The sequence below is a fragment of the Apodemus sylvaticus genome, chromosome 16 (genome assembly GCF_947179515.1).
Source record: "Apodemus sylvaticus chromosome 16, mApoSyl1.1, whole genome shotgun sequence".
Taxonomy (NCBI): Eukaryota; Metazoa; Chordata; class Mammalia; order Rodentia; family Muridae; genus Apodemus; species Apodemus sylvaticus.
Window position 1 is genome coordinate 86047753 of NC_067487.1, and position 18679 is coordinate 86066431.

An 18679-nucleotide genomic window follows, 5' to 3' on the forward strand; every position below is an offset into this window, starting at 1 on the left:
CATCTCAGGTCCATTTTGAAAGCATTTCTGTGTTCTGAAGGCAGATGGTGGCAGTGGAGCTGGCGCAGTGCTCTTTGCCGAATGACTTCTTGTGGGACACTGAGAGGCCTGAACTGACTCTGAAAGACCCCCAAGAGCTCTGGGGCCACACAACTTAGGCTTTTCATGAGGGATAAATGTGGTGGGAGGGAAATCTGACGTGTCTGTGGTGAACATACATGTATCCTTCCTGCATCTGGGCTGAGAGGTATGTTCCAAGGAATGCCCTCAAAGACCTGTGTGTTACACAAGTTGGCATCCTGGATGGCGCTTGCCTAATAGTTGTATGGCCAGGGCTAGCCAGTTTCTGACCACTTTCACAGTATTTGATACATATAACATACAGTCAGACAGATTGTTTTTAGTTTTAAACAGGACATCTGGCTTTACTGGAACTCACTGTGTAGACCAGTCTGGCCTCAAACTCAGAACTCTGCCTGCTTCTGCCTCCCGAGTGCTGAGATGAAAGACATGTCCATCTGGATGTAGAATTCTTTTCTTAAGGTATGGTCAAGTTCTGGGCTTTTTGGCTGCCCCTTCCTCCGACATTTTTCCTTAAATAATCTAGGTCTCCCTAAGTGATGTTCAGGATGTTCATTAGCCCTCTATTTTTTCACTGAAATCTAGGCCCACAGAAGCCAGCAGAGGGCGTCAGACCCCAGGGGACTAAAGTTATAGCATTTGTGGGTGCTGGAAAAGAAACCTCTTGAATAGTACCTACTTAGCCAACTCTGCAGCCTCTTATTCGTGCCCTGCACGAAGTTTGTAGAACTGTAACATAGCTCCCACATGTGCATAGCAGGCATTATCATCTGTATTCGTGCCTTGCACATGTTTAGAACTGTGACATAGCTCCCACATGTGCAGAGCAGGCGTTATCATCTGTATTCGTACCTTGCACGTGTATAGAACTGTGACATAGCTCCCACATGTGCATAGCAGACATTACCATCTGTTTACAATCAGTGTAGGCCACACTGGCATCAAGCATTATGCCAGCATAACCTGCCGAGAAGGCGTTTGAAGGAAATACGCAGCATATAGAAAGCAGAGATTCTTTCCCTTTGAATCTCGCTTTTCATCTGCTCTGTCACTTCCTGGCCCTTTCTGCTGCCCCCCCCCCCGCCTGTGACGGCTTAAAAAGGAGAGGATTGGGGGTCAAGGGAGTGGGGCAAAGGGGTGCCCAGGCAGGGCATGATATAGAATAGAGTTTATTCAGAGTAGGGGATGGGAGTTAGTGGTAGAGAAAGGCAGAGAGGGAGGGAGGGAGGAAGGGAGGGAGGGAGAGAGAGAGAGAGAGAGGGAGAGAGGGGGGGAGAGAGAGGGGGAGAGAGAGAGAGAGAGAGAGAGAGAGAGAGAGAGAGAGAGAGAGAGAGAGAGAGAGAGAGAGAGGAGAAGAGGAGAAGAGGAGAAGAGAGGAGAGGAGAGAAGAGGAGTGGAGGCCGGCCATGGCCACGTGGCAAGGGAGGGGGAAGCCCAGGGGACAGAGAGGTGAGAGAATGTGGGAGAGCAGAGAGCAAAGTGGGAGAGGAGAGGCAAGTAGCCCCTCTTATAGTGGACCAGATCTCTGGGGTGGGGCACACCCGGCTATTGCCAGGTAGGTATGGGTGGAGCTTAGAACACCAACATCCCCCACTCACCTCCATGTGCAAGGACTCAGCTTACCTATTTGATCATGTGCTGTATCTGCACATAACTTCAGGGATTGGTCCTATGGATAGCATCACTCACCTTTGTAAAAGCCACTTTATTTATTTATTTGGTGTGTGGAATGTGTGCCCCAGCAGTCAGATGGAGGTCAGAAGACAACTTGTGGAAAATGGCTTTCAGCTTCTACCGCACATTCTCCAGGGTTCAGACTCAGGCTGTGTGGTTGATAACAACCACAGGGCCATCTCATAAGCCTCACCTTGATGTTTGTTTGTTTTGCTCTGATTTTTGTGTGGTCTGAAATTTATTTGCTTGTTATGGTATAACCAACCACTCTTTGAGTTTATAATTACATTTCTTTTTTCCTCCCTCCAAACCCTCCTGTATACCCAAATTTATGGCCTCTGTTTTCATTAATTGTTATTGAATGCATATATGTACATACTCAGTCCATATAATCAGGACTGATCATACTCAGTTCATATAATCAGGGCTGATTTCTGGTACTGAACAGCCAGTTGGTATGCTCCTCCCTAGGAAAGACCACCTCCCCTGTCCCCACTCCCCTGTCCCCTCCCCTCTCCCCTGTCCCCTCCCCTCTCCCTTCTCCCCTCCCCTGTCCCCAGCTCCCCTGTCCCCTCTCCTGTCCCCAGCTCCCCTGTCCCCTCTCCTGTCTCCAGCTCCCCTGTCCCCTCCCCTGTCCCTAGCTCCCTTGTCCCCACCTCTCCTGTCCCCTCCCCTGTCCCCAGCTCCCCTGTCTCCTCCCATGTCCCCTCCCCTGTCCCCTCTCCTGTCTCCAGCTCCCCTGTCTCCAGCTCCCCTGTCCCCTCCCTCTGTCCCCTCCCTCTGTCCCCTCCCCAGCTCTCCTCGCCCCAGCTCTCCTGTCCCCACCTCCCCTGTCCCCAGCTCCCCTGTCCACAGCTCTCCTATCCCCTCTCCTGTCCCCTCCCCTGTCCCCTCTCCTGTCCCCTGTCCCCAGCTCCCCTGTCCCCAGCTCTCCTGTCCCTACCTCCCCTGTCCCCTCTCCTGTCCCCAGCTCTCCTGGCCCCACCTCCCCTGTCCCCACCTCCCTTGTCCCCTCTCCTGTCCCCACCTCTCTTGTCCCCACCTCCCTTGTCCCCTCTCCTGTCCCCACCTCTCTTGTCCCCAGCTCTCCTGTCCCCACCTCCCCTGTCCCCACCTCCCCTGTCCCCTCTCCTGTCCCCTCCCCTGTCCCCAGCTCTTTTCCGTTGCCTGCAGTTCTTGTGTGGGGTTGAGGCCGTGTGGCCTTTTCCCATCCACTGTGGCATGTCCATGAGTGTCATCCTTGTTCAGCTCAAGTTTGGGCAGTTGTGTAGGTGAGACTTTATTTGTAGCTTCTGACCTTACTAGGAGACACGGTCTCACAGCAAACTCCCTCCCTGATCCTTCGCTCTTCCAATTGTTCTGCTTCCGTTTCTACAATGGTCCCTGGGTCTTAGATGCAGGAATGTTCTGTCGATCTATCAGTTGGGACTGGTCTCCACAACTCTGCATTTTCATTGGTTGTAGTTTTCTGTTGTGCTCTCCACCTGTTGGAGAAGTCTCCTTGAGGAAGGATGAGAATTACAAATATTATAGATCATTGATAGGCATTGTGCTGCTTTAGTTATGCACCGATAACTGCGAGGTCACTAGCCCCGAGTGGTCAACCAGGTTAACCGCGACATCATTAGCCCTGAGTGGTCAACCAGGCTTCCAGTACCAGGCACGGGTTCCTTCTCGTTGATCCTAAGTCCAATTACAGAGCTCATGGCTGCCCCCAAGGTACCCATGCTCCTCCTGCACCTTCAGGGGTGCAGTGCCATCTGCTCAGTGGCATGTCCCGTAGGCTTACAGCAGTGTGAGACTGTGGCTGCTTCCCTCCTCTGGAAGCTGCTGGATGCAGTAGGCTGTATGCTTTGGTCGGCTCTTGAATAGCCCTGGCCAACAACTCAAAAGAGAACTTCTCATGTCTGATATTGATTTTTTTTTAAGGTTGTCTTTGGCTCTTGGAGGTAATACCATCAGCTCACATGAAAAAAGTTCATTAAGACTATATATGTAGGGTGGGTTGGTGGGGGGAGGGGGATGGGCTAGGGGGGTTTGGAAGGGAAACGAGGAAAGGGAATAACAATTGAAATGTAAATAAAGAAAATAGCTAATAAAAAATAAAAATAGGAAAAAGTATCACTTCGGTGGGGGGGGGCGGAAGAAAGACTGTATATGTATACTTATCCACAGAATGACATGTCTTTTTGGGTCTTTTTACTTCAATGGTTAATTGTATAATTTCCTGTGGTTTCTTCAGATATCCTTACTGTTCCTCTGCTCACCTCCCTCCCCCTTCCTAAAGAGCCCATCTTTCCCATTTCCTGGATTATGGAAGGAAATGGGAACCCATTTCCCCAGCAACCCCCCATCCTGACAATGGTCCCATTTTCCTTTTCTGCTTGCTGTATTTAGTACAGGCTGTGTATTCACACCTGGAGCTAGGCGCCTCCAATGAGGCTTTTACTGGCCTTTTACTGTTGACCAGAACTACCAGGAGAGAAGTTGCAGGCACAGTTTGATGAGTGACCTTAAAATTTTAACAGACATTGTCTATTCAAAATGTGAAACACTGTAGTCTTCTCTCCTATAAATAGGGACTCCGATTCCCACATGAAGAGTGGCTACAGGGGTTGCAGCAATGCACAGAGGGACTAGCAGGGACTGAAGTGCGACCTCCGTTCCTCTCCGCCCTGGAATGGCCGTCGAAACTGAACCCAGGCGAGAGGTCAACAGCTACTATGGGCTGGAATGGGCATGGGATATAAAACCATGGCATGGAGTATTATCAGTGTAGTAGGAAGTCATACATAGCGATCAGTTGTTCAAAACATCATCTTGGAAAGTATGCGAGGCGACAGAGATAGGGCTCCTCTGCATTTGAGTCCACGTTACACAAAGCACTGTTTAGCAGAGCCTCATTCCTTTCCTACTCACGTAACACAGTCCATGTTGTAAATTTCTCTTGAAGTGAGCAAGTGTCTATTTTTTCCCAAGCAGCTTTCCTACATTTTAAATTTGATATATTAAAAGGTGCAACAGATGTATTTTATTTCAATATACAATCAAATATGGCCTATGTACAACGAGGAATGACTGGCTTTGTAATCATTTCAGGCTTGTTCTTTTTCTTAGAAAAGTTCTGTGAAATTATAACATGGAGTAGGTATGACAGGAAAAGATACTTAGCCTTGGCATGTTCAAAGACTAGATTCATCTTTTAACAAAAGTTATATCTTCTGTACCCTTACATAATCACTTAGAATCAGTTGCCAGCTATTATATAAATACTATATTATATTCTGTTAGTGTTTGCATAAATATACTGCTTAAAACAGGTAACTATGGGCAGGAAAAATGACTCAGTGTCAATAGCTATTCTTCAAGAGGATGGTGAGTTGGTCCCCAGCACCTATGATGACGACCTATAACCCTACTTTGAGGGGATCTGAAGTTGTCTGCTGGCTTCCACAGGTGCGCACACACATCACACACTGTAAACACAAAGCAACAGAAAACAGGTAATTGTAGTTAGGTATTGTATACAGTTTTAAAACACCACACATACACACACACACACACACACCACTCAAAGGCACTGAAGCTAGTGTAATCTTCATTATCTTGTAACATTATCAACAGAAAGTTCTGTTAAAATTTCAAGCCCTGCTTATGAAATCCACCCTGTCTGCTATCCACTCCATATTTTCAGTCTTAATTCATCTGCTTAATTAAAATGACAGACCATCCAGTTTGTTTACGCCAGGCTCCTATTTTTTAAATGATGCTCTATTTATCTTGAGATAGTTTAAAAGCTAAAATTGTAAGTCAAATTACATTGCCAATTTGAATCCCTTGTTGACTGCTCTCTACAGATATATCCAGCTTACTTTAATTATGGAAGCTAGCCTTTCTGGTAAAAGATGCTGCCACACTCTGGCTGGGAGTGCTGGGGTGACGAAGCAAGGATGCAGTGGACAGATGGTGTTTGTTGGTGGGAACAGGATGCTCTTAAGCTGTCTCTTTGCTCCTGGGAGTGTGACTATACAAATCATAGTGACAACCTGTTGGTCCAGCTTACAGCATCAGTGGTTGATTAGTGATCCTGGGGAAATATTGGCTTTGGGCAATGTCTCTTGGATTCAGATGGACCTCTTTTCTTCCTAGGAAAAGAAGTATTTTGTTTAGATTTAGAGAGGTCGAAGAACTAATAAATTGTGAATATTCTAAAAGAGAATATATATATGTGTGTGTATATATATGTGTGTGTGTGTGATAAATGTTATGAAATCAGACAATATATGAGTAAATTCTTGCGCAGAATATTGTGCTTTGGCTCAATGCATTTCTTTGAGGAAGGGGCAGCTTCATGGTTCCTACTGGCCCTTGGATCCTCCATAACTTGAATCCTCACTCTGCCTGCTTCATCTTGGTATCTTCTGTTTGTAGTACCAGGGAAGTATTAGTGAATCCCCCAAAACAGACAGGAGCCAATCCAATGCAAATCACAACAGGGTCTTTATTCCAGCTACCTTGGGCCCCTTAGCCCACCACTGACACACAGGAGGGTTTTGGTGGAGAGGAGCCTCGAATATCAGGATAAGGCTTTATAGAAAGCAACACAGAGTGGGGGGGCAGGTAAGTGTTTCTCTCCTGGCAAGCTACTATTGGAGAGCTACTGTGGCCTTTAGCATACTTGGCTGCTGGTGCTGGGAGTCAAACCTTCATTTCCGTGTCCCTCTGCACTGGTGGCCAGGAAGCAGGGGTGGACTTGTCAGCAATTAACTTGGAAATCCTGGATTTGTTGTGGTTAGCTTAGAAATTGGAACCAGGCTCAGCTTTTGTTGGGGGGTGGGCGGGCACGTGTAACATGGAAACTGATGCTAGGTATTTGAGTTCACGTTCTCCAAAATCGAGTCTGAACTTAAATGATTTGGTTTCTCACCATTTCTGTCACCCAACACGGTGTTGGGTGTTCAGTGATGATCTGTGGGACTGAAGGCTGTTATATGGATTCATGGTCTCCTTACATGGTAGACACTATAACAACGGGAACCTCACGAGTTCCATGTCATCCCATGTGGAGGGAAGCGATACCCGGAAAACTCAGCACTTTCCCTAGAGAGTCAGTGTCGAGCTCAGTGGCTCCTCATCTTACAGAAAAGGCTCTGCTTGTGTGCAGCAGTGGGACCATGGTGTGGCCATGGTCATCAGCTCTACAGTGTCCTTGAGATCAAGACCACGCGCCACGCCCCACTTGCCAGTCCTCCTGTGAAGCGGGCTCTCTGCTTTGCCTTGCAGTTTTCCTTTTCTGGTGTGTCTGACCAAGACAGTTCTGTGAGGTTGGTCACAAGGTAATGAATGAGCTGTTTTCCTGAGTGGAACATGAGCAGAGGTGGCAGTATTTCAAGCCAATAAGGGCGGATAGGTACTGTTCTAAAAACACAAGGCAAAATTTGTCGTTTCCGTTCTTAGGTCTTAAGGAAATCTAAACTAACAACTGTTTGTCTGGTTTGCAGATTGTTGGGTTCTAAGACAAGTTTTAAACTTTCTGTTTCTCGGCTGTTGTAAGAAGCCTCTGGAGCAAGGCCCGCTATCTCCCCAATGTGGGAGATACACGGCGGCCCATCCTCCGTGGACGGCGGCGCTCTGTCCGCCGTGGACAGCGCAGGACGGCGGCGCTCTGTCCGCCGTGGACGGCGGCGCGCTCCGGTAGAGTACACCTGGAGCTCCACAGCATTATGGTTCCTGATTTGTTTACCTCTCTCACCTTTCAGGAGCAACTGTGCCAGCCCACAGGGCCATCCTGGTGGCACGATGCGAAGTGATGGCTGCCATGTTTAATGGTAATTATATGGAAGCCAAGAGTGTACTGATTCCAGTTTATGGCGTTTCCAAAGAGACATTCTTGTCATTTTTAGAATACTTATACACAGACTCTTGTTGCCCAGGTATGCATTATGCGGGATACAAGACAATATCTCACTATACTTTATTCTTACTCATTTTGATAGCTTGCTCTCTATCAAATCTGTTTTGTTTAAGGTCTATCAATTGATACTGTGGCATTTGCTGAGCAGTTTGGAGTTGAGATAGGGAGAACATTGCATTCTCAGTTAGCTCAAATGGAAGAGCAGTGCTTAGGAGCCTTCTGTGCACTCATTTGTCCTAGCTGGCGTTAACAGCAAGGCTACCGATTACTCTAGATACCTGGGAACAGTTATTTGGGGTACCTAGCGGCTGCTCTAATTTTAGAGTTTAGGGAAGCACTATCTCTTCAGTAAGAGAAGGGCTAGACAATAGATTTCATGGTCCTCACATCTGGTTGAGATATTTTTCAGGACTTCTAATACACTGAGATTCCTGTGATTTTTCTGGCTTTGAGAATGTGGGATATTTAAAGGCTGCTCTAACTTCCAAAGTCAGACTCCCCTGAAATTTACGTATCTGAAAACATTCCTTAAGATGTTTAGAATCCCAGTAGATTAAAGGATTTATTTCTAAATTCACTAACCAAATGTTCTCATTAACCAACACACAGCAATAATGTTAATAGTAGTTAATGCTGTGGCAGCTACACACTAGAACAGATCTTGTGAGATAGAACAATCCTTTGAACAAGGTACAAAAGCCCCTTGGCGTGTTTTATCCAATGTGTCCACCAGATGGCACCATCCTCAAACACAGCTCAAATGAGAAAATTCCTTCTGTAGTCAATTGTCTCAGTCTTCCCAGGTCTGTGTTTTGGAGTTGTTAATGCTAATATTAATAAGGATTGGCTTGTTATTTTTGCTTTGTGAAAATGAAAACATTGGATATTAGTGGAAGTAAATGTTATTATTTCTCAATGGGAATTTGAATAGTTAATAACAATTTTGATCACTAATCAGAAAAAATGCTTAGGAAAGTAATAGCAACTATAAGGCACAACATGTTAAGAATTAAAAGACTATTTGGGGAAAATTAATCAAAATGAAAAATCAGAGTTAACTACTAATGTTTATGTGTGTGCACATGTGAGCATTTTTTAATCAAGAAAAGTGGAGACTGCTGGTCTATTTATATTAAATATTGCTAAAATAATAATGTTGTTGGTATCATAGCTATAATAGAATGTAATAAATCTAAGAAGTAGGATTACACAGAAGTACTGTGTGTTTTTGTTCTGTTTCTCAGAGCGATAGTCTGACTGTCCTCTCTCATTCGCCCTCTGGCCAGCCGGCATTTTCCAGGCCATGTGTCTCCTGATCTGCGCTGAGATGTACCAGGTCTCCAGACTGCAGCACATCTGTGAGCTGTTCATCATCACTCAGCTGCAGAGCATGCCCAGCCGGGAGCTGGCCTCCATGAACCTCGACATTGTAGACCTGCTCAAGAAGGCCAAGGTGCTGGGTGGGGGCGGGGCGCTTTGGATTTAAAATACACACATACTACTTTTATTTTTCTGTGTTTTAACAGCAATATCAAGACTAGTATTCATTTGAAAGTTTGACTGGATGAGGCTACAGTTTCTTTGCCCTGGTTTTTACGGTTAAGTAATTTTGAAGCATTAGGTTAGAAGTTAACATCTATGTAATTTTTTTCCAATAGTGATACTAATCCAGCTTCCTTGACTGTTGCTGTGCTGTGAACAGTGGCATTACAGGAAATATAATTTTCTTCCTACATTACTAAAAGGAAAATGGCAGGATTAGTCTGTATATGCCAACTGACATAGTTACCAAAACTCTTTCCTCATTCATTCATTCATTCATTCATTCATTTCCTGAGCATATTTTCGAGTTCAGTGGCATGGTGAGCATTTGTTGAGTTCACCTCCATGCCTTGCTGGTTAGGAATCTAGGAAAATTAAAAATGTAAAGTTGGGCATCCCCTCACTGGCCTGTGGCTCCTTGCATGCCCCGGCCCCTCGCTGTTAAGAATGGTGCTCTTACCAATTCTAGGAAATACATGCAGTTTGCACAAGTCGTTGTGAAACGCTGTGGTTATAAGGAGCTGAGCATGTGGAAGCGGAAGGGGGTGCACGGCAGGCCTGTGCCTCCGAGCGCCACCGTCTGCGGCTGAGCAGGCTGAGATGGAATGCGTCTCCCTTTCCTGTCTTGCAGTTCCACCACTCGGACTGCCTCTCCACCTGGCTGCTTCACTTCATCGCCACTAACTACCTCATATTCAGCCAGAAGCCCGAATTTCAAGACCTTTCAGGTACATTGCTGATTTCTGCTTTGAAAAGAAAATGTTACAGCCTTCATTTGTGGTTTACAACATAATTAATAGAAACGCTTGCTTTAACATGAATGTAATGCTGCCCACTTCCCTTTAACTCCGCGGTGTAGCTGAGAGCACTTCAGCTTTAGTCACCTGTGTTTCATAAGCAGTGTGGCCTGGGTTACACAAGACATTCTCTAATAATTATTTTATAGTGCTCGTTCATGTTTAATTTGTTTTCTGGTAGGAGAATTAAGGTGGTGACAAGTGTCCTCAGGTGCCACTTGACTGAGATAAATGAGACCTTATTCAGTCAGGAGCAAACGTTAAACAATATATGTTTGAACTTTTTCTTTTTCATAGAACTATAAGTATTATTTATAAGATGTCATTTTTAATACTTAGAGAATCTATATGTATTTATGTAGGAGCTTTGAAATAACAGTTTTCTTGTTGACCATGTATTATGGAACTTTATTTGGATTGCTGGAGATAATTGTCAGGTGAGGCAGCCAGGTGTGGCTGTGTAAGCTCGGGATCTCTGTATTGGAAACTGGAGGCAATAGGATCCCGAGTTCACGAGTTCAAGGCCAGTCTCAGCCTCAGAGCAAAAGTTGAGATTTCCTGGAACTACATAATAAAGGAAAACAAGCTGGGGTGTTTGTCAGAGTAGATGACTCATGGAAAGGACCGGAAAGAGTGCCAGTCAAGGACAAAGAACTCTCCATGGAGATGGCTGAGGGTTTGGGGATTGCTACAGAGGAAATAGGTTTGACCAGGATATGTGGAAGGAAAGAGATTGAAACAGCATAGCAGGCTCCAGGGCTCTGGGCTCCTCTACTCTTGAGTACCCACATTATCTGTATCACCACCCCCCACTTCCAAGAACCCACGTTATCTGTATCATGCCTTAGTGCTGACACACAAGAGCTGAAAACCCTCTGCTCTACCCACTGTAACAGAAACATGAATCCAGAGTCTTACCATTGACTTTTGATAGATAGACTCAGCCAGTAAACAAAACTGTGCACCTGTTGTCAGCCTGCCCCTAGCTCAGCACTCAGTTAAGATGGTAGTGTAATATAATCAAAGCAAAGTCAAGGGCAGATTTCATTTACTCTCTACAGTTTGCAAGAAAAAAAGTTGGACTTATCATAAAGATAAGGTGTGCTCTGCTTGCAGCAGGTCCAAGGGGCGAGCTGGTGGGAGCAAGGCTGTTCTCTGAAGACATTAACAACTTCGCCACCTTAGCCCCCGCCATCATAAAAGAATGAAATTATTTTCTAACCACCCTTAGATCTCCATGGGGTGTAATTACAGCTTCTGGAGAAAGACACTACATACATCATCTCCGAAAAATGTGCCAATCAGAGGTGCAGGGCATCCTAGGAGATGTAGAATACCCGGATGCTGTGGCAGGGGTCAGTAGTCCTTGGGTGGGACCTGAAAGAAATCTGAGAGGTCCCATCTTTAGTACCTATGGTATTATTCTCCCTAGCAGAGGGAACAGTCCTCTGGATGACAGAGAATTATGAAATATGCTAATTCTGTACTTATGAACTGGCAACATATGGCATCAGTGAAGTCACCACTTTAAAAAACTGTTTTTATATAGTATTACCATTTAGAAGCTCTCTCCAGAGGAAAGTCTGAATCTACCTTCCTGGTTGCTAGGCAGTGACTACCCACGAAGGGCACCCTCCTCTTAGTGACCTTCTACCTGGCCCACTGGCCATCTGCTTGGGATTTGGAAGTTCCTGTCACACCCTTATGGAACTGTTCATTTTCAGCTTTAGAAGCACCCCAGTTATTACTGGAATCCTATTAATTGCTTCTCTTCACAGCACTCGTTTTCATTTTTATTTTTCTCTTAAAAACAGGGTGTATGTTTCTTGGGTTGCCCACACTTTGCTTTATAGCCAAGGCTGGTCTCCAACTCCTTATCTTCCTTCCTCTGTCTCCCAAATTTCTGGTGAGAATTTTTCCTGTGTAAAGTTGTTTAGAAATCAGAAAGCTAGGATGGAAAATAATCTCCTGCCATGGTAAGCCTCCCAGCCCAGCTAAGTAGCTCATCCCCACTCAGATTTGTATGCACCAGATTTTTAAGAAGACATACAGCAACATACACAACATACAGCAACATACAGCAACATACACAAAAGGCTGAGCCTTGCTGTTGATGGGTATCTTTTCTCACAATTGGTTTAATTTAGCTAAGTATTGGATTATGTTGTATAGCATGATTGATTGTTTACTAGCCACTAGAGGTCATCTGCTATCACTTTTTTCTGGAGTAATGACTCTCTCCTTTCCTTCCTTCTTTCCTTCCTTCCTTCCTTCCTTCCTTCCTTCCTTCCTTCCTTCCTTCCTTTGTTGTTTTTTTTTGTTGGTTTGAGGCAGGGTCTTATTCTGTAGCCCTGGCTGTTCTGGAATTCACTGTGTAGACCAGGCTGGCCTAGATCCATCTGCCTCTACCTAAAAGTGCTGGGATTAAAGGCATGCACCACAGCACCCAGTTTGGAGTTCTTTCTTTAAAAGGCTACCTCAATCTTTTTTGCTTTCTCATGAAACCGAGACACCTGATTTCCCCGAGGAAGCAGCTTGGGTACTGTCATTTAGAGCCTGTAATCAGGACCTTGCTAATACACAGCTGCTGCAGTTAAGCAGCAGGTGGAGAGGTCAGACTATGAAGCATCTGGAAATGCAAGTGCATTCAGAAGGAAGGAGTTCCCAAACCCTTAAATGTTTAAAGTACTAGGTGTGTCAGAAGGCAGGACGGAGCTTGGGGCCTCAACCGTGAATTCCTAAGTGTTGACTGATGAGCTTTGGTAGAAGTCCCTCCAGTCAATGGAGGCAACCTTTACAGGATATGGCAAGCTAGAAAAGTCAAATCTAGTCACAGATTTGTAGAACTAATGGAACTAAGCTTGAGCTGAGGGCCTTGGCTGAAACTCAAGCCTGGAAGTTACAGTGTTGCTGACTGGAACACAGGAAATAACACCAAGTTACAGTGTGACAGACTCTGGAACACAGGAAGTATCACCAAGTTACAGTGTGGCAAACTCCAGAGCACAGGAAGTAACAAGTTACAGTGTGACAGACTCTGGAGCATAGGAAGTAACACCAAGTTACAGTGTGGCAGACTCTGGAGCACAGGAAGTATCACCAAGTTACAGTGTGGCAAACTCTGGAGCACAGGAAGTAACACCAAGTTACAGTGTGGCAGACTCTGGAGCACAGTAACACCAAGTTACAGTGTGGCAGACTCTGGAGCACAGGAAATGATACCAAGTTACAGTGTGGCAGACTCTGAAGCCCAGAAAGTAACAACAAGAATGGGTAGATTAGCTGGTGGCTGGATGGGAACTAAAGTCAGGGAGACTTTATAGAGTGTGAATGGTAGAGTTATCCACAAAGAAAAAATGAATTTGTTATCTAGAATAAATGCAGAAATTTTATTGAAAAGGAAAAGGATTGCAGTCAAATGCTACTTGGTGGAAGTATATGTCAATGAAAATTGTGTGAGAGCATAAATCCTATTGACTTTTTACCGATATACTATTAAGTGATTATGGAAGACTATGAGAAGGACTTGGAATATAAGAGACTGAGCTCCTCTGTCATAAAGGAAATTAATTGTTGGTATTTCATCTTGTCAAAAAATAAAGTATATGCAATTAACTTTTTTCTCTTAAACTTTAGTGGAAGAAAGAAGTTTTGTTGAAAAGCACAGATGGCCATCAAACATGTACTTGAAGCAGCTGGCAGAATACAGGAAGTATATCCACTCCCGGAAATGTCGATGTTTAGTCATGTGACCTGAGCTTTTGCAGAATACACTTTTTAATTATTATGAAGAATGGGTACTTCTATAACTAAAGTCAATATGTTTTAAAAATCACCATATAGCTTCTTACTAGTTATCTTTTAAAGAATATGGTGGTCTTAAAAGGGAACAAAAGCTACCACAGGCTTGATTAATGCTTCACCTAGAATATAAAATTGTTGGACATTCGGTTCTCTTTTACATTGCCTGATTGCTTTAATAACATCAAGATCTCTCTTAGTTAAGAGATGTTTAATTTTAAAAAAAATCATCTGGGATAAATACAAAAACTTCATCATGTATGAGTGATTGCCCTGCTAAAATAAGGGGCATTTAAGAAACAAGTGTAACCATAGGATTCAGAGGAGCACTAACCACTGTAGCATGAAATTGTAGGAATAGAAATTTGTCCAAGACTTGGATAGTCATGTGTCATCTGGTTTCCAGTTCAGTAAAAGTACTTGAATCAATATGATAGCCCCATCTGGACCATCCACCCATATCTGCTTGTCAATCAGGCTGCAAACCTAAGCAGACTGGTAGTTATCCTTGTGTACCCTTCTGGCGTCTTATAGACTTCCACACTTAGAAGGACCTGGTCTTTGGCTTAGTACTCTGCTAGTGCAGTTGTTAAATTCTTAAAAATGTTTGATGAAGGGTCCATGTTTTCACTTTGCACTCACTCCCCAAAATTGCTGATACAGTGTCTTCTTTTCCTTTTTTTCTTTTTTGTTTTGCTTTATTTTATTTTATTTTATTTTTTAAGATGGTGTTTCTCTGTGTAACATCCCTAGCTGTCCTGGAACTTGCAGTATAGACCAGGCTAGCCTCAAATCCACAAAGATCAGCTGGGATTAAAGATGATTTATCCCACCACCTTGTCTGGCTTAAAATGCTTTTTTCTTGCTCAAACCTTCTCTCTGTGGAAGCAGAAATGTTGCTGATAGCCAGGAAAGAGCATGAGGCTTTTGGCCAGGATAGCAGAGTGAAGACTCCCATCTTTTGGGAAGCATAGACGCACAGCCCAAGCTCCTCCACAAAGACATTTCCCGGCAGTAAGAAATGCTGAAATGGTTTTTGTTGGTTTTGGAGCACTCCCCCAGTTCTAGCTGTAGCCCAGAAAAGCAAATACTTTCTTGATCAATATGTAAAGTCAGGAAGTTAGTAAGAGTGACTGAGTAGCCTGACTATAATATACAGTTATAGTGATAATCACAGGAAAAGATGCCTTCGAAAGAGTTGGGATTAACAGCTTAAATAGTCTTTCTTTTAACTGTCTGTTAAGAATAGGATGTCAAAGGCTTTAATTGAGTTCTTTTCAAGGACTGATAGACTATTTGGTATGAAGTAGCAAAGCTATCTAGGACAGTTAAAAAAGATCTAAATCAAAGACATCCTAGAAACAATGGAGAGAAGGCAGAGTTAGTTTCTCTCATAGCATATATTTGCAGAAATGGCTCTTCAAGATGCTCAAAAGCATGGAAAAAGCGTATTACTAATTATTGTTAATATCATGGTCATCTGATGTTAAGTCTTGGGATATATTTTTTTAGTTTCTGGTGATTTTAGTATGCATATTTTTTCTAACTTTTCAGAAGTTTGATTCAACAGTCTTATCCTATAGTGTTAGGATTCCATACAGAGAACCCTGTTATGCGTACCAGTACTATCAAAATAAAGAGGAAAGAATTCTTGTAGATAGAATCCCAAGAGAGCTCATTGTAATTGTGCTGTGTTAATGAAGATTACTGGGATGAATTTTGTGTTTTGTATTTTAATCTCTTGAGTGAATCAACTATTGGGAAACCCCATTTGGCGGCTTAGCATTAGAAAGAACAGACACAGTAGCTGATGCCTAGAAGCTGCTTTGCTTTTTCAGATCCAGTGGTAGCCTTTGATACTCCAAAATAATTATGTTCACACTCTGTACTGATGACATTTAAAATTCTAAAACTTTATGAAATTGAAATGAAAAATAGGAGTTGTGAAACAAAGTATTTTCTTGGAAGTATTATTTTAACATTTAGATGGATCATAACTAATTCTACTAGGGTGTTACTCCTGAGTAGGAGTTGAGTTTGGAACTGGTGGTCTTGCATGTTAAACATGGAGTGTGACTGGGGCAGCCGTGAGTCAGAATATAAATGAATTCTTAAACATTTGAATACAGACTCCTCAGTATTGTTGAATTCACTCAATTGGAAGTAATAGGAAATTTTAAACCTTTCTAAATGATCTTGGGTAAATTATTGGTGGTTGTGAGGGTTGTTTCCCAATCAAAGGTTATTTCTAGATGGCTATATGCTTTGCTGCAATTTCTGCTTCCATCTGTTTACCAAGCATGTTACTTAGAAAGGATACTGTGTAGCTGGACGAAGGCTCCTCAGGCTGGCTAGCCTCCTGCTGTGTACTCTCTGTATGCTGCTGACTAGATCCCCAGTTCTGCTGCAGGCAACTAAATTTCTAATAGAGAACATTGGTGTGGGAGCTGAGGTGCACTCCTGTGCAAGCCGTACTGGAGATTCACATTGCGAGGAGAAGACGGAGAAATCAGATGGATTTCCAAAATGGCCAAACTTTTCAACTGTAATTTTATAAGTGATACTACACTGATATAGCCAATTAGATTTAAAATGTCTTCAAAAATTACTTTATTTTATTTAAAGCATCTGCTTAATGCAACTTTTAATCAGATTTTGCAAAGGGTATGTATGTATTTTAATATAGTCTGACCTGAATTTATATGTTTTTAGCTTTAGTATTTAACCTTTTATAACAAATAAACCATTTTTTTAAAAACCAAGATCAACGAAGTGTTCTGTACTTATTTCATTCTGGATGTTGATTGCTGAAATGATTTTGGGAGTATTGAGTTTCTCAAGCACAGTTATGTTTCATAGACAATTTCCTTTATGTATAAAATCCTGAGTATTGCTAGTGTTGTAAATGCCTCGTATATGTAAGATGAGGCTACTTTACATATGTGTAAAGGATAAAATAATCCCCCAGCAAGGCAGCTGCCTGTATCCAGAAAAGTGATCTTGATAGTTATTTACCATAGAATCTTGCAAAGCTGAATGTTGCCTGGGCCCAAGAGTTTGTGAACTGGCAAGCTGTTCTGTGTAGTAGAGAAATAAGAATTCGGAGTTTCCAACGACAGAGGAACGAGATAGAGAGACAAGCAGCCATACTATGAGGGCGCATTGTGCAGTGTGGGGAAGCCCTAGTGCAAACGGAGCACCTGGAAAACTTGTTCAGTTCACCAGGGCGCCACAGTAGCTATGAAGCTAAGAGCCTAACAGAAACCGATCTAGAAATGCAGCCCCTCTTATGATCTACGGAAGAACTAGGTGTATACCTTCCCAGCTATAGCTCTCCATGCTGATAAGGGCTTTGGTAAACCTGACTTCTCTACCCAGATACTCCTCTCCCAGGGAGAAAATTTGTCCTGTCCTGATAGCTTGGATTGTTCATTGAGATTATCTGAATACTTCATACCATGTATTCTTTGTGTGCCTTGGATGAGGTGGCTAGTCCCTCATGCAGAATCTTGTATATCCAAGACAACCCAATTTAAACATAATTTCTCTTGCTTTCTGTGATGCTTTCAGAAAGTCAGTTACTTCCACGTGTGTCTTCCCTTAGCATACTTTTGTTATAGAACTTACCACATTTATAACATTTCTAGGTATTTGCTCGTCAGTGGTCTCTCTTGGCTAACTCCTTGTGGACGGGACCCATGTTTTGATTTATCTCCTTAACCCTCCGTCAGGCACAGGCCTTGCACAATTATGTATCATCATATACTTAGTGTATGTGTTGGCAATGTTGGGGCCAACTGCATCTGAAAAGGTCAGATTGCCTCAAAATAGAAATAATTACAAACTTGCACATGAGGAATGGAAAGCATGCTCATCTCTGTGCTGCTTGTGCTGTCCGGAGCAGCTGAGCTCCCTCTGGGCCTGGTGTTTAGGGTGATGATTTCTGCAAATGCAAAATATAGAAAAGAAACATGAAGAGCCATTGAGGGGCTGCAGCGTGTGCATAAGTAGCCTTCGAGATAGCTCTGGCTGTGGGCTCCACTGTAAGTGGGCTGAAAACGGGACGAGAAGATGGAAAACATCTGGGATGGAACGGAGAGAAAACTCTATCCGTTATAGATAGAAAACAACTGCTGTTCTAGCTGAATGAGAGGCTCCTCTGTCCCGAAGACAGCCTAGGTGCTCAGAACTTAGTTATCCTATAGCTCAGGTATGGTTCATTGTTCAGTGTTGGAGTGTCTGTGACATCCTTTTACTTGTTCAGAGCAAATAGCACTCCTGTTGCATTTAAGGAGGCAGCATGTAGTTTTCTATGCACCATCTGTTATATGCTCGCTTAAGTCAGTTTCCAGAGGTTGGGTTTAGCCCCTTACTGTTGACTTGTTCATTCTTATCCAGATGAATTCCTGGTTTTCTGCCTTACTACGTGAGCCACACTAAATTGTTTTTCCTCGTAATATGTACAGCTTCTAGGACTCCAGCAGGCTAGGGTTCCCCTTGCTGACCAGGCCAGGTGATGAAGCACAACCACTGTACCATAGTCTCACTTGAGTTTCCTTTGTGTGCGCTCACATTGTGGGAGAGGTGGTTGATTTGCCTGGAGCAAAGCTCAAAATAATGTAAAATGTAAATTTAGAAAGTGGTTGAAACAAAGGAAGAGGCAGAGTAGGAAGAAGTGAATCACTGGGGACATTCCTGTGAAAAAGTCTACAGGGCCTGAGGTGCTTCCGCTCCGATTGTAGGTCTCTCAGAGGTAAGCAGCTTTTAACCCAGGTCCAAAGCAACAAAGCCAAGAGCCCCAGGACTGAAACCCAAGCCACAGTCTTAAAGCTGATGTTTCACAGTAATGCAAAGTTGACTAAGGTGGGGT

The 18679-nt window shown here is 43.6% G+C and overlaps 1 protein-coding gene across 2 annotated transcripts in view; it reads left to right on the forward strand.

The window, feature by feature from the left end:
- Positions 1–16571, forward strand: part of Rhobtb3 (Rho related BTB domain containing 3) — a 55249-nt gene extending 38678 nt beyond the window's left edge. For both annotated transcript variants that reach the window (XM_052159795.1, XM_052159797.1), the window contains exons 9-12: positions 7515–7688; positions 8956–9122; positions 9843–9939; positions 13645–16571. In XM_052159795.1, coding sequence (XP_052015755.1) covers positions 7515–7688; positions 8956–9122; positions 9843–9939; positions 13645–13760 — 554 coding nt within the window. In that variant the 3' untranslated portion in view covers positions 13761–16571. The remainder of the gene's footprint in view (positions 1–7514; positions 7689–8955; positions 9123–9842; positions 9940–13644) is intronic.
- Positions 16572–18679: the final 2108 nt, after the last annotated feature.